At 40.0% G+C, this 22692-nt stretch overlaps 1 protein-coding gene across 1 annotated transcript in view; it reads left to right on the top strand.

The window, feature by feature from the left end:
• The first annotated feature begins 14317 nt into the window (after nt 1–14317).
• Nucleotides 14318–22692, top strand: part of LOC145987665 (Krueppel-like factor 6) — a 757584-nt gene continuing 749209 nt past the window's right edge. The window contains exon 1 of the mRNA XM_083122189.1: nt 14318–15162. Coding sequence (XP_082978315.1) covers nt 15061–15162 — 102 coding nt within the window. The 5' untranslated portion in view covers nt 14318–15060. The remainder of the gene's footprint in view (nt 15163–22692) is intronic.

Below are 22692 nucleotides of genomic sequence, written 5' to 3'. Positions count from 1 at the left end.
TCCCATGAAATGCATACATATCATGCATATGCCTCATCGTCAGCAAATAAGGACTAAAACTGTTACTATAGTAATGAAAACATATTCACTAAAAAAAAAGGAATAACGTAGATCCATATCGGAATGCCGTGTATTTTCTAGATTCTTTTTCAATACCTACTTCCGGCGAATGTATGAAGTAGTTCGTTAATTCTCTCTACTTGGTTCCTTGGCAGCAGAATATGTTTGTTCATTTAATTCTCTCAAGTCCAATCAGTGGCGAAGCGTCCTATGAGGCCAGGAGGCCGGGCCTACCCATGCCATTACTCTTTTAAAGTTGTATTTACTTATTTCGTCAAAACACATGTAATGCAATGGAAAAGTTTGGAATTTTCATTTATGATAATTACAAAAAAATTCTAACCCTGTTCAGTATACGAACTTTCCACGGAGTGAGGCACATTTGCCGGGGCCTCTTCTCTTCACATTCTGTCGAACGGTCGCATATGCGGGAAGCCTAATCTTACGAGTACTGTACGTATGCTTATAACGTGCTCCTGAGGCCGGCCTCGCGGTGTTACCCACTAGGACGAACAGAATGTCAGCAACGCTGCATTTCCGCCAGGGTTGGAAATTTGTGGTGTACCAGCATTTTATATAAACATTAGCCTGTGTTCGTGCAGAGAGATTTCTATTTCATTGTACATTCTCCATATTTTGTACGAAACTTAGGTTTTCCTTCCTTTCATCGACGAGAGTAATTGAAATTGAAAATTACGGAGTACTGTAGTTCCGACTTCGTTTTCTGGTCAGAGTGCTGATGGTCTTGTCGATTCACCCAACACCGTAGCGTAAACGGAAAGTCTAAAGAACTTATATTTGTAAAGTAAGTCTTCATACCAAATTATGTAAATTAAAATGCTAGCTACGCCTTATATTTACAAAGTAGTTTTCCTTTCACTGGAAATATAATAATTTATTTTTATCGTGAACGGGGATTTCCCTCGCTTGTTCCCTCTCTGTGAAAACTTGCCTCCTGCTCAGGACGCTACAAGGGAGCGTGGCTCAGAGCGCGAGTTTCGTGGCGGTAGAGCTTTGTTTGTGATTCGTGTCGTGTGCAGCGGTGAGATTTATGCAAGAAAGTGCTGGACTAAAATGCAAAAACAACAAGAACAATTGAGTTCTTAATTGAGTGAAGATGTAATCATCGGTAAGGTAGGACCCACTTTTGGTCTTTCATATTTCCTTCTTCTAAAATGTTTTCAACTCTATTTTCCTTTGCGAGTAGCAGTGGCAAGTGACAGCAAAATTTTTTTAAAAAATAAAAGTTGTTGAAACGTTATTTAATGCGTTAACACTGTCGTCGAATAGATATTGCAAGCAGACATTTTTTTATGCAGCCGACACAAGCGAAGAGGTAGGCAGTTTCGTTTACCCTGAAGGGATAACAAGAGAAGAGGGCGGTCAATGAGAGTACAATGTAAGGGAAGACTTTTTTGGGTTTAGGACAAAGAGTGTTATGGGGTTATTGCGGAGGCCATGTCTGTTTCAGGTCTGACGGAACAGGCCAGTGTTGTCACTTTGGATTGGCAGAAAAGAGCTGAATTGCGCCTAAAAATTGGGATTCTATTCTCCCAAGCATCTACATTTATTATAACCTGTTTATATGTTACATAGTAACCTGTCGTGTTGCCGGGTCCCAAACAAGGATCCTATGTTCTATTATCACGTAAAGGTGTCTACTAACACAAGGGGTAGAACAAACTAGGATGCGAAGTATACACACTGAATGAGAGAGGTCACCTTTACTTATGTTTTTTTTCTTGAAAGCCCCATAGTGTTCATCCTAGCACGTTACGAAGCCAGGTGACCTAATTGTGGTCATGTCAATGTTTCCTGATCATCTTTAATTCATTCTCCATACATTCTCATCGTCACGATTAGCATAGATCAGAACAAATGAGACGAAAATATTCAAAATTTAAATTATGTTTACTTGCACATACAGGTGTTAGAAATTCATTTATCTAGAAAGCCAAGACTGGCATTAACTACAACCATTCCTTTAGGTTGACAACAGATAACAATGGTGTTTTCCTCGGCGCGAGGAAGTCTTGCTAAAAAAAAAAACTAAGTTGGCAGCAGTAGAACGTACCAAACTGACATTCGCTGAAAGTGCGGAATTCTGTCGTCTGCTCACGGCACAAACGTCAGACTGACCCGAAAATTATGGGGGTGGGGGGTTCTAGCCCTTTTCACCTCAATTGCAAAATAAATAAATAAATTTAGAAAAAAGCGATGAAGAATTGACCACAGGGCTCGAGCACTATTCGTTGGATTTTCGCGATGTCCCATGATTGGTAGTTCTTTCTGGAGGTGTGTGCATAAATCAGGGGTTGAAAAAATACAAACAAATAAAAAAACGAAATGAACAAAAATCTAAATGGATGACATATGGTGGGTGGGAGGAGAACGTCTAAGACATAATTATCGCATTGATGGCCGGTAACAACACTTTTGAAAACGTCACGCCACTGGCAAGTAAAGAAGCGGCCTGGAGGGACATTGAACCACTCTCCATGACATAGCCCCCCCCTCCTTTTTTTTTTCTTTTTTACATATTTAAGCAACTAATGGAAATTATCGCACTTTTGTGCCTACCCTGTTAGGAACTCTACGCTTCGCCACTGAGTCCAATACAGGCCTCACACCTCCATCTGGCTTGTCCACAACATGCATACAGTGTACAGGAAAAAATGGGACACGGGACCCATTTGTTAGATACGGATTGACTGTTGTTATGATATTGTTGCCTCGCTGTCTGCGCTGCATAAGTGGTAGCCTTCGGGAGCTTTTTATGTTGATGTCGGTCATCGGCGTGATTTTACTTATCTGAAACCTGTGACTTTTTTGAAATGTGGCTCCGATGTCAACGGCACGGAACATGTGGAGAGCTTGAAGAGAAAGTTGGCAGACGCTGCGAGGCTCCTCGCCCCATAAAGAACACGGAAAGGTTTTCTCTTATCTGTCTTCCCGTCCAAGGGACCCTCGGTGCTCCCTAGCGGAGTTATTGGCAATCGCCAGGCGCTTCTGCAGTCTCGTGAAGACGACACAACCATTTTCAGTTACAAATTCCTGCAAAGCAATTTCTGTACAAATTCCCACAAATTACGCACTAAAAATTGGGAATGGTATTGATCCGTTTCGATCATGCAGTCATGCAGGTGAGATGTTGATTCAGGATTGTTAAAGATTCCAGGAGTTGTAAATAAATTGAATTCCGGTCCAGGAAGAAAATCAGCAAGCGTAAATGTGTTTTGGACAGTAAGGAATCTTTCTCTCTGTAAAATATTTCAATTCGGTCCAGGAACATTTTTTCCCGATCGATTTAAATACGGTCCAGGAACCTTTTTTGCGAATGAATTTAAATATGGTTCAGGAACCTTTTTTCCGGACCAATTTAAATCAGGTCCAAGTCCCGTATTGAAGTCAAACAATACGCAACTTGGACCGAATTTAAATTGTGCGAGAAAAAGGTTCCGGTCCATTTTCGGAACTCAATAGAACTTATGTGTTCCTGAACCTTAAAGAACCCTGTGTTATCTAAGAAAATCACTGCGTATGCTGACCAAGGCAGTCTATATTTCAGTAAATAATAATAATAATAATAATAATAACTTAACAACGTTACGTTTCAACCCTCTATCAGACTTGAAACCAAACTAAAATCAATGGTTTCAACTCTGAGGAAGACCCTGACAGAGGGTTGAAACATCACGTTGTTTTTTGTTTTTTGTTTGTTGCTTTGTTGTTGTTTTTTACTGAAATATAAACTGCCTTAGTCAACGTATGTAGTATTTTTTCTGTCATGGAAACAAGGCTCAATCGTGTTACCACTGATATAAGAAGTTCTAATGCTACTACTTCCTTAGAGGAGGGTGCACAAATTAAAACGAATTATGCACTACATATTGGCACTGGTTTTGATCGGTTTCGAGCAGGTGGTCGGGCTAATGTGAAGTTGCCACAACCATTCTGAATTACAAATTAGCGCAAAACCTCGTGTGCATAGACAACGCGTTTACTTCGTTAACGTCCAAGATCTGAAGAGAGCTGCCGCCACGAACGTGGGTGGGGATAAATAACGGGCGAGTTGTTTTCATCCAATCACATTCAACCTTCAGCCAATGGGCGCAGCTGTCATTCTGCTCGTCTACTCCACGTGGACGTACTTTGCAACTTCAATGTGGAGACCGTGGGAAGGCGGAGGGACAAGGTGACGTAGAGTACATGTGTGGCAACAATGTGGGTTGAGAGTGTATGTTGCAGGTGGTGGGCGCGCTCCGTGGACTTCAAAGCCAGCCGGTCGTTAACGTAGCTAGCGCGTCGACTATACAAATTATACGATAGCGTGCACAAGTTATCCACTACATATTGGCACTGGTTCCCCTTAATGTTTTTGTTATTTAGTGCCGATTGTTGCTATATTTGGCTAATCGCTACGACGAATGTGAGTGACGATTAGAGGAAATTGATGAAGGGACATTCACAAAGAACACCCATGCTCAGGCCGGGACTAGAACCCATGAACTTCGAAACTCGCTCTCGGTCACAGAGTCAGCTGCCAGTTCTCTGGTCAGTGATGCGAGTGGTCCCGGGTTCGATTCAGATGAAAGTTCCTAAATTTTCTTGGCATCGTGAAGATAGGCTATTTCAAGAGCAACTTGAAAGCAGTAATAGCAGGCTGCGGTCTCTAAAGCCAGAAAACACGTGATGCGTTGACCATGCGTCACCAAATGAAAAGCCAATAGGTAGGCCTGAACTAGAGTGGTGCAGGAAGAGCATTTCGCTCGAGCGCCAAATAGTTCGCACGGATGACGCTAGATAGCATAAGGAATCGAGAGCTTCTTCGCTCGAACAGGCAAATAGATGATTGTGGGCTGAAACTGCCAGGATGGATATTTTACATGTACGTGTTTACGATTATTGTCACATTAAAATGATATTCCATTGCGAACGCTCGAGTGTGGGCTAGCGTCAACCATCAAAGAGCTCTCTCAGCACAGAATTTAAGCTGTAGTCAAAAATTATGAGTCGAGTCCACGAAATATTTATCAAAATTTCATGTCACTGTGCAAGTGGGTGCACAAAATGACACAACAATAATTTTCTGGCTATAACTATGTCATAAAAGCGAAACAACATATTTTGACAAAAAACGAAGATTCTTGTTTGAACCACAATAAAAATTATCGGCGACATCCAAGCCGCGGAATTTACGCTAGTAAATACTACCTCAAGCCCTGCTTTCACAATTTCTCAACTTAATTCCGTTGGATTTAGATAGAAAACTATGAACCGATACCAGGGGGGAGGAGCTGTTTTTAGCCTGCATTTATCACTTATCCTGACACCCATGATTTGTGGCTCAGATAGAACGTTCAGAAATGAGTACAGCGCACGTGGTAGTCTCGCGGAGAGTGCAAGCACCCAGGAGAATTACTCTAAAGTAGCGATTCATTTCTTGGATTTCATTTAATCACATTTAGTTGAGTTTCTAAGCATCTTCTCTGTGTTTAACCACTGCATCTTGAATAATAAGACTGGTATGAAGGAAATGATTCTATATGCTTCTTCACAAATGGAATATCTTAATCTGGAATTTTGTTCACTTCTGTTGCATGTTGTCCTTGTTTATGTCGAGGGTGTGTGTGTGTGGTTTCGTTATTCATTTTGAACTTTTTTAGATTTTCAACTCTTTCCTCTAGTAAACCTAAACTACTTAGAAAGGCTTTCTTACATTTCTTATAATTTCCATATTGTTCCTAGAGGTATAAATTTTGGAGGCCAAAATATCGAAGTTTCCTAAACTCCTCAAATAGCTTTTCTCTTCGATTGGGAGTCAGTTCTTTGAAGTATTTTCTGGACAGATACAGTCTTCACCAGGAACAGCTGCTTTCACCGTTTCCTTGCAGTTCATAGCTAATCACCCACTGGTTCCGTTTATACCTCGTCCATTGATTGTGTCTACATTTACTTTGACGTTTCTTCTTGGTAGTGGGGTCGAATTGCCGGAAAATATTTCACTTCTGGCGGAGAACATGCCCTTTGAGGTGCGAATACTACATTCATCCCTGAACCTGCGTAAAATGCCCCAGGTCCCAAGTTTTTAAACGCTCGATTCTCTCTAATGACGTCATCAAAATGGCGGTCATGACGAAAAGTCTATTTCTGAAACTTGTTATGTTTGCAGTTATTCATCATTCATGGCATGGGGAGCATTGTGGAGATTCTCAACCGCCGGGCATGGCGTCAATTACACGGGGCTTCGAGAGGTTCTCCTGAAGTTTGCGACTTGCAGCCCGAACTGGCAAGCACCTGAAATAATGGTATTTCGTTCGCGGTTCGGGCAATTTAGTTTTACTCAGCAATTTTCAATAGGAAATATATTGAAATGGAAATATTCTGATTAATTGGAATTTTTCGATGTCAGAAACGGATCATGCCAATTAAAATCATCACTTACCAAATTAATTTAATGATATTGGACCGAATGAAAATAAAAGATTCCATTAGATCCAGTCAACTTATTTAAATCAAATTTTATAATGTCAGCAAGCCTAGATAATAATCGGACTAATACACTATGTTATTCCATGATTTATTCATATTAATATAAAATTTCAAGACTACACATTGATTAACGTGTAAAGTTTTTTTTTAAAAAAATCGGTAGCTATTTACTAGTAAAATTGATGGGACTTTTAAAAATCGAATTTACCGAACTGTGGTATCACGATGATTGAGAATCACTGGTATAAGGCCATTGGAGACGATCTGCGATGACAACACAGAAACAATTTTCAAGTAATTCAGGAGCTAGATAATGGTATTTCCTTTTTTTCTCGGTATAATGTATGTGACAACTAGTGGAATAACTATCAGTGGCGTCTCGTAGCCTCAATTTTGGCCGGGGCTTATTTTTTAAAGAATTTAAAATATAATGACAATTCACATGAATTACAAAAAATAGGTATTTTTTCTTCTAGACTACAAAACTGGACTTACTTTTTTGAAAGAATTTAAAATGTAATGACAAATTACATGAATTACAAAGAAACGGGTATTTATCTTCTAAACTACAAAACAGGACTTATTTTTTTAAAGAATTTAAAATATAATGACAATTCACATGATTATAAAAGAAACAGGTATTGTTGTGAAACATACCTTTCTACGAACGTTGACTCCTGTTCTTCTGCTCAGCAAATTTTGTTATTACTTTCTCGTTGAAGCCCTCTATGTTTGAAATGTATTCTATCTCTATTGTAAGCAAGTGACAAGGCATTTGGTCTGTCTTGTCCCATTGCATTTCTTAAGCAGGTTTTAATACGCTTCAATGTGCTGAAACATCGTTCAGATTCAGCTGTTGTCACTGGAGTTATTAAAACTATGTTTCTCATTTTTACTGTTTTTGAAAAAGTACCCTCTAAATAATTTTAAATAAAAAATGAATGCAATCTACTCATAGAGTTTATGTTTTTCAACTCTTCACTACAACAAAGAACACGAAGTTACCTCTTCTATGAAGGGATAATAAATCTGGGAAGATGCCTCTGTTTAAAGATTGTTCTCTTTCATTATGTCCTCGTAGAGCAAGTTCATGTCGACCACAGAATTTTAAGCAATCGATAATTCTATTTAATATATGCCTATTTTTCCGGACAATTTCATTGTCTCTTGTAATTGACAGCCTATGTCCTTCATCAATTTGTGTTCGAACATCAACCCTGCCAAACTCACTCAAATATAGCGAATGAAAGCCACCAAAACACTACAGAACAACAGGCGAGATCGAACGCGACGTAACGGAGCTAGCCCCGAATCAGCACTCAAATCCATTGCACTCTCCCCTCCTCTCTCTGCTAGCACGTGACCTTCACTGTAGCGTAGATTGGTGTAGGCCACGCCTTCCTTTGCGACGTGCCCCGGAAAGCGATAATTGACATCAATGCCGCTAGGAGCGCTGTCGTATCCATTGCAGCAGACGATGAATTTACGTGGGTAAAAATCGCCTCTTAAAAGACTGTGTGATAGTTATGCGTTATGGTGATTGATAATTACGTGAATACGTCCGTTTTTCTTTAGGGGCGAAGCCCCGGAAGCCCCAAGGGACGAGACGCCACTGATAACTATGTAGGAAAAACCTAACACACGCGCTTTCTGCATTGTCTGTGGAACTTCCGATTGTTTGCCGGTTTGTACGATGAATCATTATCTTCACAATAACTTATGTCTTCCAGAAATGCACTTTCCAATTCCAATTGTTTCGATAGAAACGCCCGATTTAGACGAAAGCATTTTCGTTAGCATTTTTCTTAACATTACTAAGCTACCGTGTAAAATGAAAAATCTTATGGCTTTTCAGATGCCATGGCATATTTCATGGCATTTCTCAAGGATAGAACCGGCTCTAGTTCCGTAGAATTTTTCGTAGCATAACCAATCAGAAGCGACCTCTAGGTCACGAGTGAAGGTGTAATGGCGGCCGCGTGAGATGTAAACAATGTACCACTTCACAGTTTTAAAAGCCTATAACTATTTAACCGAGAGGAATAACGTTTCGTATAAAACGTTATTAGGTACAAAAGCAATGGCACTGCTTAAATACATACTTTACAACGTTTACTGTACACGTATGGAAGAATATTTTAGTTGTTTCAATTGTGAACACGTGCACTCGCAATACATGGTGTAACTCGATGTGCCTTTCATGCTGTATATGTTATTATTGTGATCGCAAGAGCTAGCCGAAAAGTTACATGAAATTCTTCCGTGTAAAGTACTATCTTTTATAAGATTTTTGGAAGCATTTACGTAGCATTTATGCTAGCAAAAGTGTTAATGAAAATGCTTTTGTCTAAAGCCGACCTTACAAGTTTCCCCAGCATATTGGCCATATTACCTCAAGGCAAGGATTGTATAATTTAGTGCACGTTACGAAACATAGATGGCAGTGCTATTTGCGAATACTGATAAAACAGAGAGATAAGTTGGCCCATGCAGGTGTACAAAAACATTTACAGCTTCATTTTTGTTGAATTGGGAGTTACTATTATCTTGCACCGAAGGGCAGAATTATTATTGAACATATTTACATTAATCAGTTATTTGAACTTGAATACATAAAGACTCTTGAAAAGCTAATATTACAACATCAGAAAATTCCTAAAATCAAGCAAAGGTTACTAAATAAATATTCAATAGGATGATTTTTCTAGTATCATACAATTTCATTATCAAATATTGCGCAAATATACAAGGGTGTAACAATGTATACTTTTGCAAATAGCTAAAAACAAAATATATGGGGACTGGTGGCCGTCAGTAAAACATAAATTTATCGATGTCAATTTGATCATGACGTAACCTTATCAATTGCCTCCTGTCGTCTTTGATGTCGAAAGGGATATTTACTGATAAACCGCCTCCTCATTCAACATTTCAATGTCAGGAAGTCAGTAATCTGTACCAGTTGGTTGTTTAGTAAAACACTTCGTGGAAAACCTTATCTCGACTTGCCGCGTCTGTGCGAGTAAATATACAATTTTTAAGCCTTTGCCTTATCACAAGTGTTGATTCAAAATTCCTCCACTGACTCTTGCTCTCAAAGTCGAAAGCTGCTTAAGTCTATGATGTCATCTTGCAAAGGGCACATTCCTCTTTGTTTTGTGTGGAGAACGAAGGAAATGATATCATGCAAGGATTGCTCATGGCAACACTTTTTAGATTTTTAAGTCAATGTGCGATTAATAAATAGGAATGATGCATTGGTTCATATATGTAAGCCAATGGATATTATATAAGTACGGTACAAATATTTACTTTAACTGTCACAGGTTACTCCTGAGTAAAAAAAAAATATCATCATGAGTATGGGTGATAGATATATGTACAGATAACTGACGAATATAAATAATGCTATAAATATATTTCAGACATTTTCTCTGAGATCATACAGACTTTGAGTTTCATGGTTTATTATTCAGTTTTTAATTTGGATGTAAACACCTACATAGAACATGATTGAGCTTGTTTTTAAGTCCATCTTGTGCAGATAAAGGCTAATCGGGACTGGACCTACAATTTAAAGTGCGATCCGAACCAGTGTGTAACTGCACCACTTACCGAATCCAGGACCGGAGTTCAAATATGGTCATTCCATTTTAGAACAGGCCATACAAGTCTCAACTGTTAAAATAAAATTTGCATAACTTTGTACTGACATAAAAAAAAGCAATATTCACAAGATATTTTTTTGAAATTATGGCTATTTTCAAGCTACTTTTTAACACGTTTTGAAAACGTACAATTCAGGAACCATTTTACACTTATTTTAAATAGTTCCTACTTGCGTGTAAAGTCTCCAAGAGATTTGCCGACCTCCGTGGCGGAAGGGTTAGCACAACGCGCTACGAGGCCAAGGGTGCCGCGTTCAAATCCTGGACTGAGCATGGGTGTTCTTTGTTAGTCTATTCACCGATTTTATCATATCATCACTCATCTTCACCTTCGCGATTAGCCAAATTTGGCAGAAAAGTAAAGTAAAGTAAACCAAATCAAACAACCAATCAAACGAAAAGCACAGATTGAGTGGTGTATAATTAATACCACACCTTGTACAGAGCATTCCCTGACATTCGCTGCGAGACTTGGCGGCAAGCTGCCCGGCATCAGCGCTTGTCTTTCCCGGTGAACGGGTCAGCGACAGTCGCTAGAGTCGGCTATTAAAATTACAGTTTTCATATTGTGTACTAACCTTGACTGCAGAAGGTGTTGAAAATGATGTCCCTCTGCTGCAACACATTCCTGGCATCTCCAAAAGAAATTGGCATTTTCACGTGCAAGTTCGTCTACTGTAGTTCTCCCGATTTTTCGTACAATACTCTCTTTTAACTCACGGATGGTGTGCGGATTGTCTTTGTATACTTTATTTCCCCATTTTTCTTTACATTTTTATTCAGAACTGACCCTGTTACTCTAAACTTTTTTACGAGGTTTAATATAAGCGACTGTCGCGGACCCGTTCACCGGGAAAGACAAGCACTGATGCCGGGCCGCTTGCCGCCGAGTCTCGTAGCGAATGTCAGGAAATACTCTGTATAATAGGTTGACGGTGATTTTGTTTTTATGAATAGGAATGTAATGTACAAAAAGTTAACTTTTTTTGGCGTTTAGCTTTCAGAAACGATTCTTTCAGGAACGGGATACAAGGTGTACAATTCAGATCAAAGGATCTAGGGAAGTACTGTACCGTCTCCCAAAAATGTTCGGAGGTAGACACCCCTGTAGCGTTACTGCGCCACTGTTGAAGTTGAGATGGTGACAACTCATTATTACGGTACAAGACACTCAAATCATAACGTGTGTATCTTTATTATAACCCTTACCCATTAATATATTTCCAACTTTCTCTTTATCCTGGTCTCTGAAATGTACGGGGCTCGAAACAGTCCACGAGATGTGAATCATGCTTCGTGCAACGTTGGGTTTTGTGCAGTGTTCTGAAAACTGTTGATGATTGGAAAAGGTCGGCGGGATAAAATATTGTTATTCCCGGCCATTCTTCCTCTGTGATCACTCTCTCCTTCTCTGCTCTTGGCCCGGCTTTAACTCTCCATCAATTCCCTTTCAGGAGGCCGTCAAAATTGAGTTTTTCCCCAGCAAAAACGAGAGAGAGAGAGAGAGAGGGATTCTGGGACCTCCCTCGGCCTGAAACGAAGCAGTCAGCCACCCCCCCCCCACCCCTTTCCCCCCTCCGGCTCTCCCGCCAGGCAGCCAAGTTTTTAATTCGGTCAAAGGCTCCTTTCGGGCTCTTGGGAGTCAAACCCCGCTCTGTGCTCTGCCAATAAGGTTGCGCGACGGAGGTTTTGGAAAAAGGATACCGCACACCAGGAGATAAAAAGGAAAAAAAAGAGTCCGGCTGCCAAGCTGAGAACATCGCTTTTTTATTTGTATCGTCTCAGCAATAGGTTTTCCGCTTTCATTTTCTGTCATTTGTGGCATTCTGTGAAATCCGAACAACGCCGTACTGTGACAGCAAGCATCGTTTTTTATTGGTTAACATTTAACCGTAAGTTTAACCTCGACTGACGTTGATAAAAAAAAAAGTTTTCTTTGTGTTGAAACATTTTCTATACAGTCCTTTCTGGTTATCATATCGATAACACGTCTAGTTTATAAATGTACATTTCGAGACTGTCCTTCTGTTTGGTTCCGTAAATACATTTTTCTGGAATTCCATGTACATTTTTCTAAATAATTTTCTGTAACAACAAGCATTGTGTTTTGTTGGTTCACATTTAACGTAAGTTTAAAATCGACTAACGTTGAAGAGAAACAAGTTTTCTTCGATTGAAACATCTTGTGTAAAGTTCTTTCAGGTTAATATAATTATCGATAACTTTAAGAGTGCTTATAAATGCACATTTTGAGACTGTGCATCAGTTTCGTTCTGCAAATAACTTTCTCTAGAGTTTAATATCTGTGTCTCTATTTGCTTTTCCCAATAATCTTTCTCTAGAATTTCGTGTAGGCTACTATTTTTCGCTTTCATGACAGCAAGCCTTGTTTATTGCTGGTTAACGTTTAACCATAAGTTTAACCTTGACTGACGTTGAAGAAATAACACGTTTTATTTGTGTTGAAGCATCTTATATGAATTTCTTTCAGATTAATATAATATCGATAACTTTAAGATTGCTTATAAATGCACAATTTCAGGATGTGTATCTAGAATAATGTACTGTTTTTTTTTTGCGTTCAGTTTCTGTTCATTTGTGGCATTCAGTGAAATCCGGACAAAGCCATACTGTGACAGGAAGCGTTCTTTTTTGTTGGTTAACATTTGACCACAAGTTTAACCTCGACTGGCGTTGAAGAAAAACTAGTTTGTTTTATTTTGTATTGTTTTCTTCAACATTTCGTAGCAAATAATATTAATTTCATGGCGTCTTATTTGATCCAAACCACTATGTGCATCTCCCTGGTATCGAACCAGGCACCCCTTGAATTACAAGGCGATGACGGAGACTTATTTTTTACTTCTGATTACCAGACCTAGGACTCAAATAAATACGATTTTCTTCATTTCAGTGGAGCTCGTAATTGCGTGCTGAGTGCCTCTTTACAGCCTCAGCTTTTAACCAAGGTAAGGATATTTCAGTTTTCAGACACGATTTTATTTTTGTTATGATAGTGTGACGGGTTCAGAATAGCCTTAGTGCTGACGCACCCAAAATTTTAATTTCAAATTCAAATTCAAATTGACAATCAGTTTAATTGTTAAAATGTATAGTTATTTAAAGATGACACGCAGGAAGTAAGATATATAGGACACAATCGGAATAAGAAAATTCGGTTTCGGATCCTGGATTAGGAATTTCAATATCTTATCCGGGATTGAAGATTTGATTATCTGATTTAGAATGCTGGTGGATTCGAACATCGTATTCGGGACTCGGGCTCCGGATATCCGACCTAGGATCCATGCCAGGGGTAGCGGGTTCGAATCCAGGTCTGGACGGGTGTTCTTTGTGAGTGTTCCTTCATCACGTGCATCATAGCATCACCTATCCTCATCGCGATTAGAAAAAAATATGCCAGAAAAGCGAAGTAAAATAAAACAAATCAATCAAACTAGAATCCGAGATTCGGATATTCTCTCATTCTCTATCTTGTTATCGTTTTTCTCGCCCATGATGTTAGGTAAACATTACGTCACAGTGTCTCATTCGAAAACTTAAGCTGGCATCCATACACCAAACCTAACACACGTATGTATTCTCCAACCATTCCGTGGCCGCCCACAGTAAAAGGTCTGACGCCGCCACTGTTCCTTCATCACTTTCACCTAAGCATCCTCATCGCTGCGATCAACTTTACGGAGGCAGAAAACCAAATAAGAGACAAGTCTCCACGTGATTTCCCACAAAATGTGGCTTGTCTGCGCAGTACGTTTCCAGATACTCCAGACAACGTCAAAGAAACCTGAAGTTGGATACACTTCCCTGATCTTTCTCTAAGCATGGAGAAAGAGAAAAAAGAAGAGAAGATGTAAAAGAAACAACGTCCATATTAGGAAAATGTGCCTCGAGGAAGTAATATTACCCAATGGTCGCCGATCTTACTAAGCGGGACGACATGGCAGCGAATGAACCAATCGTGGAGCCCGTCTCTGAGAGCTCCGGAACGTGATCTTCCATTGGCTCGCGCGCAACGCTCGTCATTGAGCGCCGCCACACGGACATTTTCGAAAGCTTCAACTAGTCGACCGGGAGCGAACGACCGACGATACGCTGCGTTGCCGTGCCAGTGCGTGTAGACAGAAGCGTTCGCGGTGTAGCCGCCTGATGTTGGGTTCCTCTTTCGACTAGGTGGACGTGAAAATAACACTTTCCACAGACGAGTGTCCTTGGATTCGCATGTGTGTATGGTTGTTCGACATCCGTGGGATTCTGTATATTGTGTGGCGGTACACGTAAACTGTCAGATGGACCGCCGGCGACTAGTGTTGTCATAGCGGTGTTTCGTACCCTCGCAAGATCGTATGTTGTTGTATCTGTGGAAGGAAGGAGGCGCGCCGTTACTGTGCTGTACCACAGATAAAACAACTTCCGCTCAAGAACGTCGTAGCCAGAAGAAAGCCTACTTAAGTGTGTAGTTATGTTAGTGGATCTTTAGTCTGTTTGTATTTTTTTTTCGTTTACGTCCCTATGCAGAATAGTGGCCTACTATAACATCAGCTGTGTGTCATTTTCAAATTTTCTTTTTTTTTCTAGTTTTGGTATATATATTTTTAACGTCGTGTGCATTGTCTTCCCCTTAAGCACGTTGATTCTCACACCCTCCCCTTTAATTGAAAGTGAACCGGACGCCCCAACTGAGTGTATAGTGCTTTTTTTTTTTACTAATTAACACGCGAACAAGCTGCCATTATAGTTTTTTGTCGACGGCTTGGTTTACTAAAAGAGCTTCAAAGTGTTGTTTTTTTGGTGGGAAGTTTTTCCGTATCCAGACACCATGGATGTGTTACCCAGTGGAAGTATATTCCGGGAATTGCAAGACATTCATGACACCGGGTACTTCTCAGCTCAGCCATCACTGGAGGAACATTGGCAACAGGTAAGCAGATTATTACATTTATTATTTTGTTTTTGTAAAGTGACAGTTCATAATTGACATTCCTGACAGGTTACACGGAAAAATTAAGTGACTGAAAGAAAAAAGTGTCGCTGTTATGGTCGTTGGAGGAACGAACCCCTCCCCCCTCCAGTGATTCAGCCTTGTAAAGTACACACATGTGCAGTACGGTTTTTCAGACCTTACTAACAATTACTGGCTAGTGTACTTACGGTGTTTCGGACCCCACTGCAGATCCAGTTCCACCTGTGCATAAACTGTACTTACACGGTCAAATGTGGCAGAAGTTAACCTTTGTACTGGTGCCCCACTCTCATAAATTACACACGTGCTTCTCCTACGTTCACTTCCGATACTAGTTTTCGACTTGTACCGTTTGTGTACACATCATTGACATGTTAATACTTGGCATTTTATGCAAGGACAGGTGGAAAACATTGACTTTTACCTGCAGCACCAGTAAAAAGCATGTTTTTGCAGCACCGTCCTTGCCATAGAAGCTTCACATTTCAGCTTGAACGCATGCATGCCAAGGAATGAACTCCATGTCAATTGTTGACACCGACCATCTGCTTTTTCGAGAGGCACGCCGTGGGGAACATCCCCTTGAAGAGAACTGGGGAAGCCCCAGTGCTTTTATTCCCCCCCCCCCCCCTTATACCTCCATGGTCCAACCCCAGTGGCTATAGGAGACGGGATGTTCGTAGTATACAGTTCATTCCTCCCGCCCCTCACAGCGTTTCATTACTTTTTTATGGCCCTCTACGTGGATATCGACCGCCTCCCCCCCTTTCAACTTCCCCCTCACTGACCAATTGCCATGCATTCATGAATGTCTGGTCAAGCAGTGTCGAGTTATCCTTTTCAACCGATCGTAACTTGTACTGCACGGTCATATGGTGGGTGTAGTAAGCATTATGACTTCTTAACCCAAGCACACACACACAAATGCAGGCTTCCAGTTGAGGAAAGCCTGGTTCTCATTCACTTTATTTTCATTCATGACGTAAGGCAGGGTTGATTATTTATATATCAGATGCCCTTCAACGTAATTCTTATTTATTGTTGCAAGGATGACGTAAAATCTTTCTCTTTGGCAGGGTTGTAGCATCCAACACACATGCTCCGTTTATAAATTTTGAGCTGTTTTTAGCCGTTCTTTCTTTTTTTGTGCTTTCTAAAATTACACTTAAATTATAAACATATTCGTTTCAGCTGTGCCATTTTTAGCGATTATTTATCTTGTGCATTATTTCCACAAAATGATCATAAACCGCAGAGATTGATTGTTTGGTCTATTTTACTTCGCTTTTCTGCCACTTTTGGCCATCGCGAAGATGGGTACGAGTGATATGATGAAACTGGTGAAGGAACGCTCACAAGGAACACCCCATGTGCAGTCCTTGATTCAAACCCGAGATCCCTGGCGTTGTAGCGCGATGTGCTAACCACTCCACCACGGAGGCCCTCATACACTGCAGTGTTAACAATAAGAGGGTTAGCTACAGAACTCCCATTCACCCTTCATATATCAAATATGGTGTATATTCAGTATTATACCTGCACAGTGGCTGCGATTAGGGGGCAGTTGCCCCACTTTTCGCCATTTTTGCACAGAGCTAAACCTTATCTACGAAGGGAAAATACTGTATTTGACCCCCCCCCCCCCCAAGTTTTGGCACCTCCACCCGGCTTTGGAACCCAATCGCCGCCACTGTACCAGCATGTATGACACTTAAGCTTTCTTTTCACTCTATGTTGACAAACGTATTTAATACCTGCTGACCCCCACCCCACTGTAGAAAGGGGTAGCGCGGCCTATCTCTGGGTATATAGGAGTGTCAGCAACTTGCTATATACATCATACTGTGGATAAGATTCGTTCAACAGTGTGACTACTTCCTTGAAAGTAACGAGCGACGTCTAATGACTGATGTTCATTTTTCATTAGCATCGGTTCAGTTCCATGAGTCACACAGTACCCACTTTGGCTTGCATGCGTGATAATTTTTAGTTACAAGACGAATCCTCCTTATGCTGTGAAGTCACCAGTTTCCTTTGAAAATTTGCAACGAAACACAGCCCTTCGTAAGCTTCGCTGCATTGCTCATTCCATTTACAAGGACGTCAATTACATAATTCATGTCCGCATAATGACGTAGGCAGCGTGGCATTCAGTGAAGATAGGTATTATTTTGACAGGTACCAATTTGGCCTACAAGAGCTTTCCGTTAATAACGCCTTTTCCGTTTGTCAATCATTTCACACCTCCGGTTTTACAACAGAAGAAACTTGCATTCTTGTCAGTTTAGATCGTTCAGTGGTCGAATCACGGTTTCACCACCGAAGTTCTCGGTTTCGAGTCCCGGTCTGGAATGTGAGTGTCCCATCATCGTCGAAATTTGCTAAAGTGGCAAAAAAGTCAAAATGAGAAAAATGCAAAGGCGATACTGTATAAGTAATCCTGATGTTTTTCCGTTTCGACGTTTAAATAATATATTCTAATAGTACTTATTTCATGCTTCGAGTTGCCACTGTGCATTTTTCACTTAGAAGTTTCCGTTCTGTGAAGAAGAAAAAAAAACTTTCTTACATTACTTATCATAGCTGCTTTTCTGTATGTTGTAAACACGCAGTATTGCCAGGTCCAACTCGTGCTTCTTAACGTGGATATATATGCCAATTTCCACGAGGAATCACTTTCTTTACTTTGTGTTTTTATCCGTGTTTATGATTTTTATTTTATTGTTGGATATTAAACTTTATTTTTTTATAACTAGAAATTATTTTCGTTAGGTTACTTTACACTTTATTTACTTTCACAGTAATTTATTGTTTGTGGATTTGGGAAGTGCTTCTAAAAGTACAGTGGTATTCTGCACCATAAATTAAGCTCATTACGTTTCATTTATAATGGAGGTGCTACAAACTTAATACTATGTTGTTTTTTTCAACATCCAATTGTTTCCTCACCCTAAATCGTGCATATCCGAAATCCTTGATCATATATACCCTTTCCAACGAGGTATTATACATATTTCTTTTAGAAAGGATTCACACTTTGGGAACCACTGCCCTATTAAAGGAAAGTTAACACATAAGTTATTGATTTGTGCGTTTTAGTTCAAATATTAATTAAGTTTGAGAAAATTTACTGCAGTGTTGCGATGTACGGACTTTAAAAATTTAGTCTTATGTGTTCGAAATTCTTTGACGCTATCATTGCTTTCGTTATCTGACGCGACGATTTCGCGATGAAAGGTTGTAAACCAATTTTTCACCTGAAAAATAAAGGATGCGGCGGTTATGGGTGAAATACGGTATTCGGTATTTTAGAAATTATAGGCTATATACATGTTGAATGTTATATTATTTTAAGGAAAAAAATCCCCCACTTCTTGTGGGCACCCCTGTACGAACTGAGAGCCAAACAAAATTCTTGGTATACATTACTTTGCGACGGCGTTATTTTGAGAAACTCCCGTGATGTGTATACCTACCGGTGTCATACTGTTATGTACAGGACTCTTGTGCCAATTAAGTAACTAGAATACTTTAGGCTAGTAACGATCTGAAAAAACAAAAGAATGAAAAAAACACTATTATTATACGATTATTTTGGTCGATGCTTATGGGTTTTCAAAATATGGGTTTACTGTGATGCGCGACTGAAGAAGAAATTTCTGTGAGTCAGGCTTCGCGTGCTACTAGATGACTCACTCTTGGGTTTGACGTGGAAAAATCCTTGGTTTGACAGTAATCATTTTTTCTTCACCCCTTTTCATGTATATAGCAGTTTACCTGCAGATTTTATGCCATTCTTTTATGCGTTCAGTGGCGCCTGTCGATGTTGAAGATGCGAACATATTGTTCAAGGAATTAGTCATTAAGAATTTCATTGTTTTCTAGGGGACAATGGTAGACGCTTAACTGGTAGCTTGGTACTTCGAAAAGCGTGGAAATTCCTTTACTAGAAGCAGAAACAAGGTTAAGGAAATAATTTCTTACTTGTTTTTTCGTCTCTCTCTAGCCGTCTTGTAACACGAAGAATTTTACTAATTTACTTGGGACGTTAAATTGGAAAAGATTATGTTTAAAGACATTGCTGTTTACTCACATTGTTTCAAGGCTCCCCCCCCCCCCAGGACCCATAGTGCATCCCTCCCGCAGATCATATTCCCTATAAAGTATTTAATTACGACAGTGTGTGTATTACTATCCTTACTGAAAGTCACTTTCTTTAGCTTTACTGAACACTTTGCGTGATGTACCTCCCTTTCTTTCATCTAACTGATAGAATATGGTGCATCTAGCAAAAGTGACTTGGAACCAGTTAAAGTAAACATCTAAATAAATATTTTCCGAGTACCCTCTGCCTCATCAAACATGTTGTAACATGGTGCCAACGTGTAAACGTTTTCTTGCACACATTTTATAAAAATGTATGTACATGTTCCATTTTATATTATTTTAAGACCCTGCCCCGCAATTTTGATGGCGCAGTTCCCGCCATTAGCCCCCCCCCCATATTGTTTTGTGTGTAAACTTATTGGTGAAATACTATGTAAATACTGAGAAGAGGCTGTTAGTGACCCAATACTGCAATACGTGGAACAGAACATGGTGCGTAAGTACAGACATGTTCAAATTTCAGATTTGGCGTCCTTTTTCTTTAATAAAAACACCTTATCATTGGCCAAGAATTAGGGATGTATCGTATCACCCTTACAGACATTTTTAATTAGGTAGTGTGTTTATGTGCATATTTCACGATCTTGCAATATTAGAATTTACAGGATAAACGTGATCCATGGCGTAACGGCTCTCTAAGGATCAGGGAGGGCTGGCCAAAGCGGCTTTTTCATTGGGTGACGCGGAAGCTCACATAAATGTAACGTTATATTGTAGAATGTTTGTAATTATATATTACGCCTTTCGAAGAAGAGTCCAAGAAAATACGCTGTGAACACTTCTCAACCGAGTTAGTCACTTTTTTTTATTATTTTCACAAGACATGTTTGTAAAAATAACAATTTAACGACACATGTCGCTCTTACCTACCTTATAGGAGATCAATTTTAATGTTTTATTGTTGTTCATCCCCGGCTCATTCGGTACTTGACTAAACCCATGCGCCCTCTCTCGTTTGGTTGTCTTGGACTTCATTGAATTATTCATAAATTAATGGCATTGTCCTTCTTTCTCAAAACATTACTTGTTGCTGTCTCCGTACAATAGCAGAGACTGGGCTCTCAAGGGAACCGTAAAACTGTTTTGTGCTGGGCTCCCCCCCCCCCCCCCCATGTGCGTGAAGCCACAATACACCATTGAATGAATTGATGGCGCACTCTGAGGAGGGAAAAAAATAAAAAAGAAGAGGGAAAAAGTGGGTTCTCTTGAGGCCACCGCATTCCTAAAGAACTCGTCATGCTGGAAGTGTTGAATACATTCGCCCTTGAGGCATACGATTGGGTAGCTGGCTGTTCGCTGATAACATCCAGTGCTGCTGAGAGTCCCCCCCCCCCATCCCCTCTTCCCTCCCCGTCTTCGCATGGCTACAAATGCATATGTCCTTTGCGGCCTATTGTGTTACTTGCATTCCTTTCAGCCACAGATTATCCATTCTTAATCCACAATGGGATATAAATGGCTTACACGTCACGAAGTCTGAGTTCATTTTTTTTCTGTGCCACTTGTCCAGTGTACACAAGCAGCAGTGGCGCTGGCGTATGTCTGTTTGGGGCGAGAAGTGTGTCGGTTAATCTTTGTAGTTTTATTACAGACAGTAATTCTGGTTTTTACCTTCTTGCCCACATCGTTAGCACGTGGATAAGTAACAGAATCGGTTGAGCTGTATTTGTGAGTTACTCCTACATATGATAATTATTAAACATCTCCAAAATATTTCTTTAGCACTACATATGCTATTTATTGTCACTTTACAACCATTTTCTTGTACTATGTGTCACTGCTGTTCACATCACTGTCCATCACAATCCAGTTCAATCTCCGAATCACCTTCTCTTTGCTCTACATTACCACAATCGCTGACTGATCCCTCATCACTGATATCATCGCCTTCAAAGCACCAGCTTAGAACGGATAAGTTAAGCGTCTTTTCAGGCAAAACAACGTCAGAAAATGTTTCAGGTTGTTCTTAAATCCGCGTGGTCATCGTCAAACTCAAGCAGAGTCGAATTGTTGAATGGATGTTTGCAAAGTAATTTAAGACACCCATAATTCATATCCTCCATGCAAATTCCCTACTGGGTATTATTGAATTTTGGACTGCCAGAGTGTAGTTATTTGAAGAAATAAATGACACTTAAGCAAACTTAAATGTTCAGACTTATATTTAGAAGTGAATGAAATGTAGTCAAATGAAATTTCTGTCTCAATCTACAGTAGATATTATGTAAAGTTCGTGTGCTCAAATGCTGATTAGTACACCCTATTATTCCCAGATACTATAAACCTTTTCGAGCAGGCCTCATCTCCAGGAAACTATCAACTCGGGGCAAGCCCCGGCACCTAACGACCTGTTGGGTGAGATGAGTCAAGGCAATGATACTATAAACCTTTTCCTGCTCCCCCAACAATAGGCAATAGTTAGGCTGGATAGTTCGATGAACTAACCGACCTCAAACTATCCCAATTATTCCGTTATTTAGTGTACTACATATATACTCTCCATGCAGCAAATATTGTAAGAGCTTCACATTGCCTCAGGAAGAAAACATTAAAAATGCCCTTATTCTTCTGAGAGTAGTATTTTGTTTGGGGTGGTATAATTGTAAATATTATTGTAAATTCATTTTCTACAGCAAATGTAGTGCAAATAATTCATGGTTATTATATGTAATATGAAAAACCATTGCCATCTAGTGTTGTCCACGGGACGAGACGGGACAGGCTTTTAAAAATTCGAGACGAGACGAGATTTATCATGTGAACCGAGACAAACGAATATTTTCGAGACGAGACAGGCCAAAGTCTCGTCTCGTGGGCAACACTATTGCCATCTATTGATATAGTTCTGTATTACTCCATTGCCTTTTGTTTCCGCAAATTGCTTCTTTTTGGGTGCCTTTGTATCTCGAAATTCTCACATTTTATGCAGTAAGGAACTCTTTGCGACCTTTGATTGGACAGGAATAGTGTACGTCGCAAATTTTAACAATCCTCCAATTTAGAAAAGCAGCTCATAGTCTTTAACTAAGAAATAATTGCATGTTTCCAAATACGTGCCTCTGTGAATAAAACGAATATTGGGCCGAAGCGAAAGTGATTTGGAACTTTGGCCTAACCTTGCTATCTTGGAGCCATAAATTCGGTTGTAAGTCGAGGTATTTGAAATTGCCAGGGAGCTCAGCGTTGCCAGACAGTAGTGAGTGTTTACCTTTCCCCGCCGATAGGAAATGAGGATTTCGTGAGGGGCGCTCGCTCTGTTGGCAGTGTTTATCACGTCTCGAGGCGTCCTGGATTTTGGTGTTTGCAGAAGGAATTCTTTGA

Source organism: Lepisma saccharinum, chromosome 5 (genome assembly GCF_977018435.1).
Source record: "Lepisma saccharinum chromosome 5, izLepSacc3.1, whole genome shotgun sequence".
NCBI classification, from domain to species: domain Eukaryota; kingdom Metazoa; phylum Arthropoda; class Insecta; order Zygentoma; family Lepismatidae; genus Lepisma; species Lepisma saccharinum.
The sequence above is the reverse complement of the archived record's forward strand: the minus strand, read 5'-3'. Positions and strand labels throughout refer to the sequence as shown.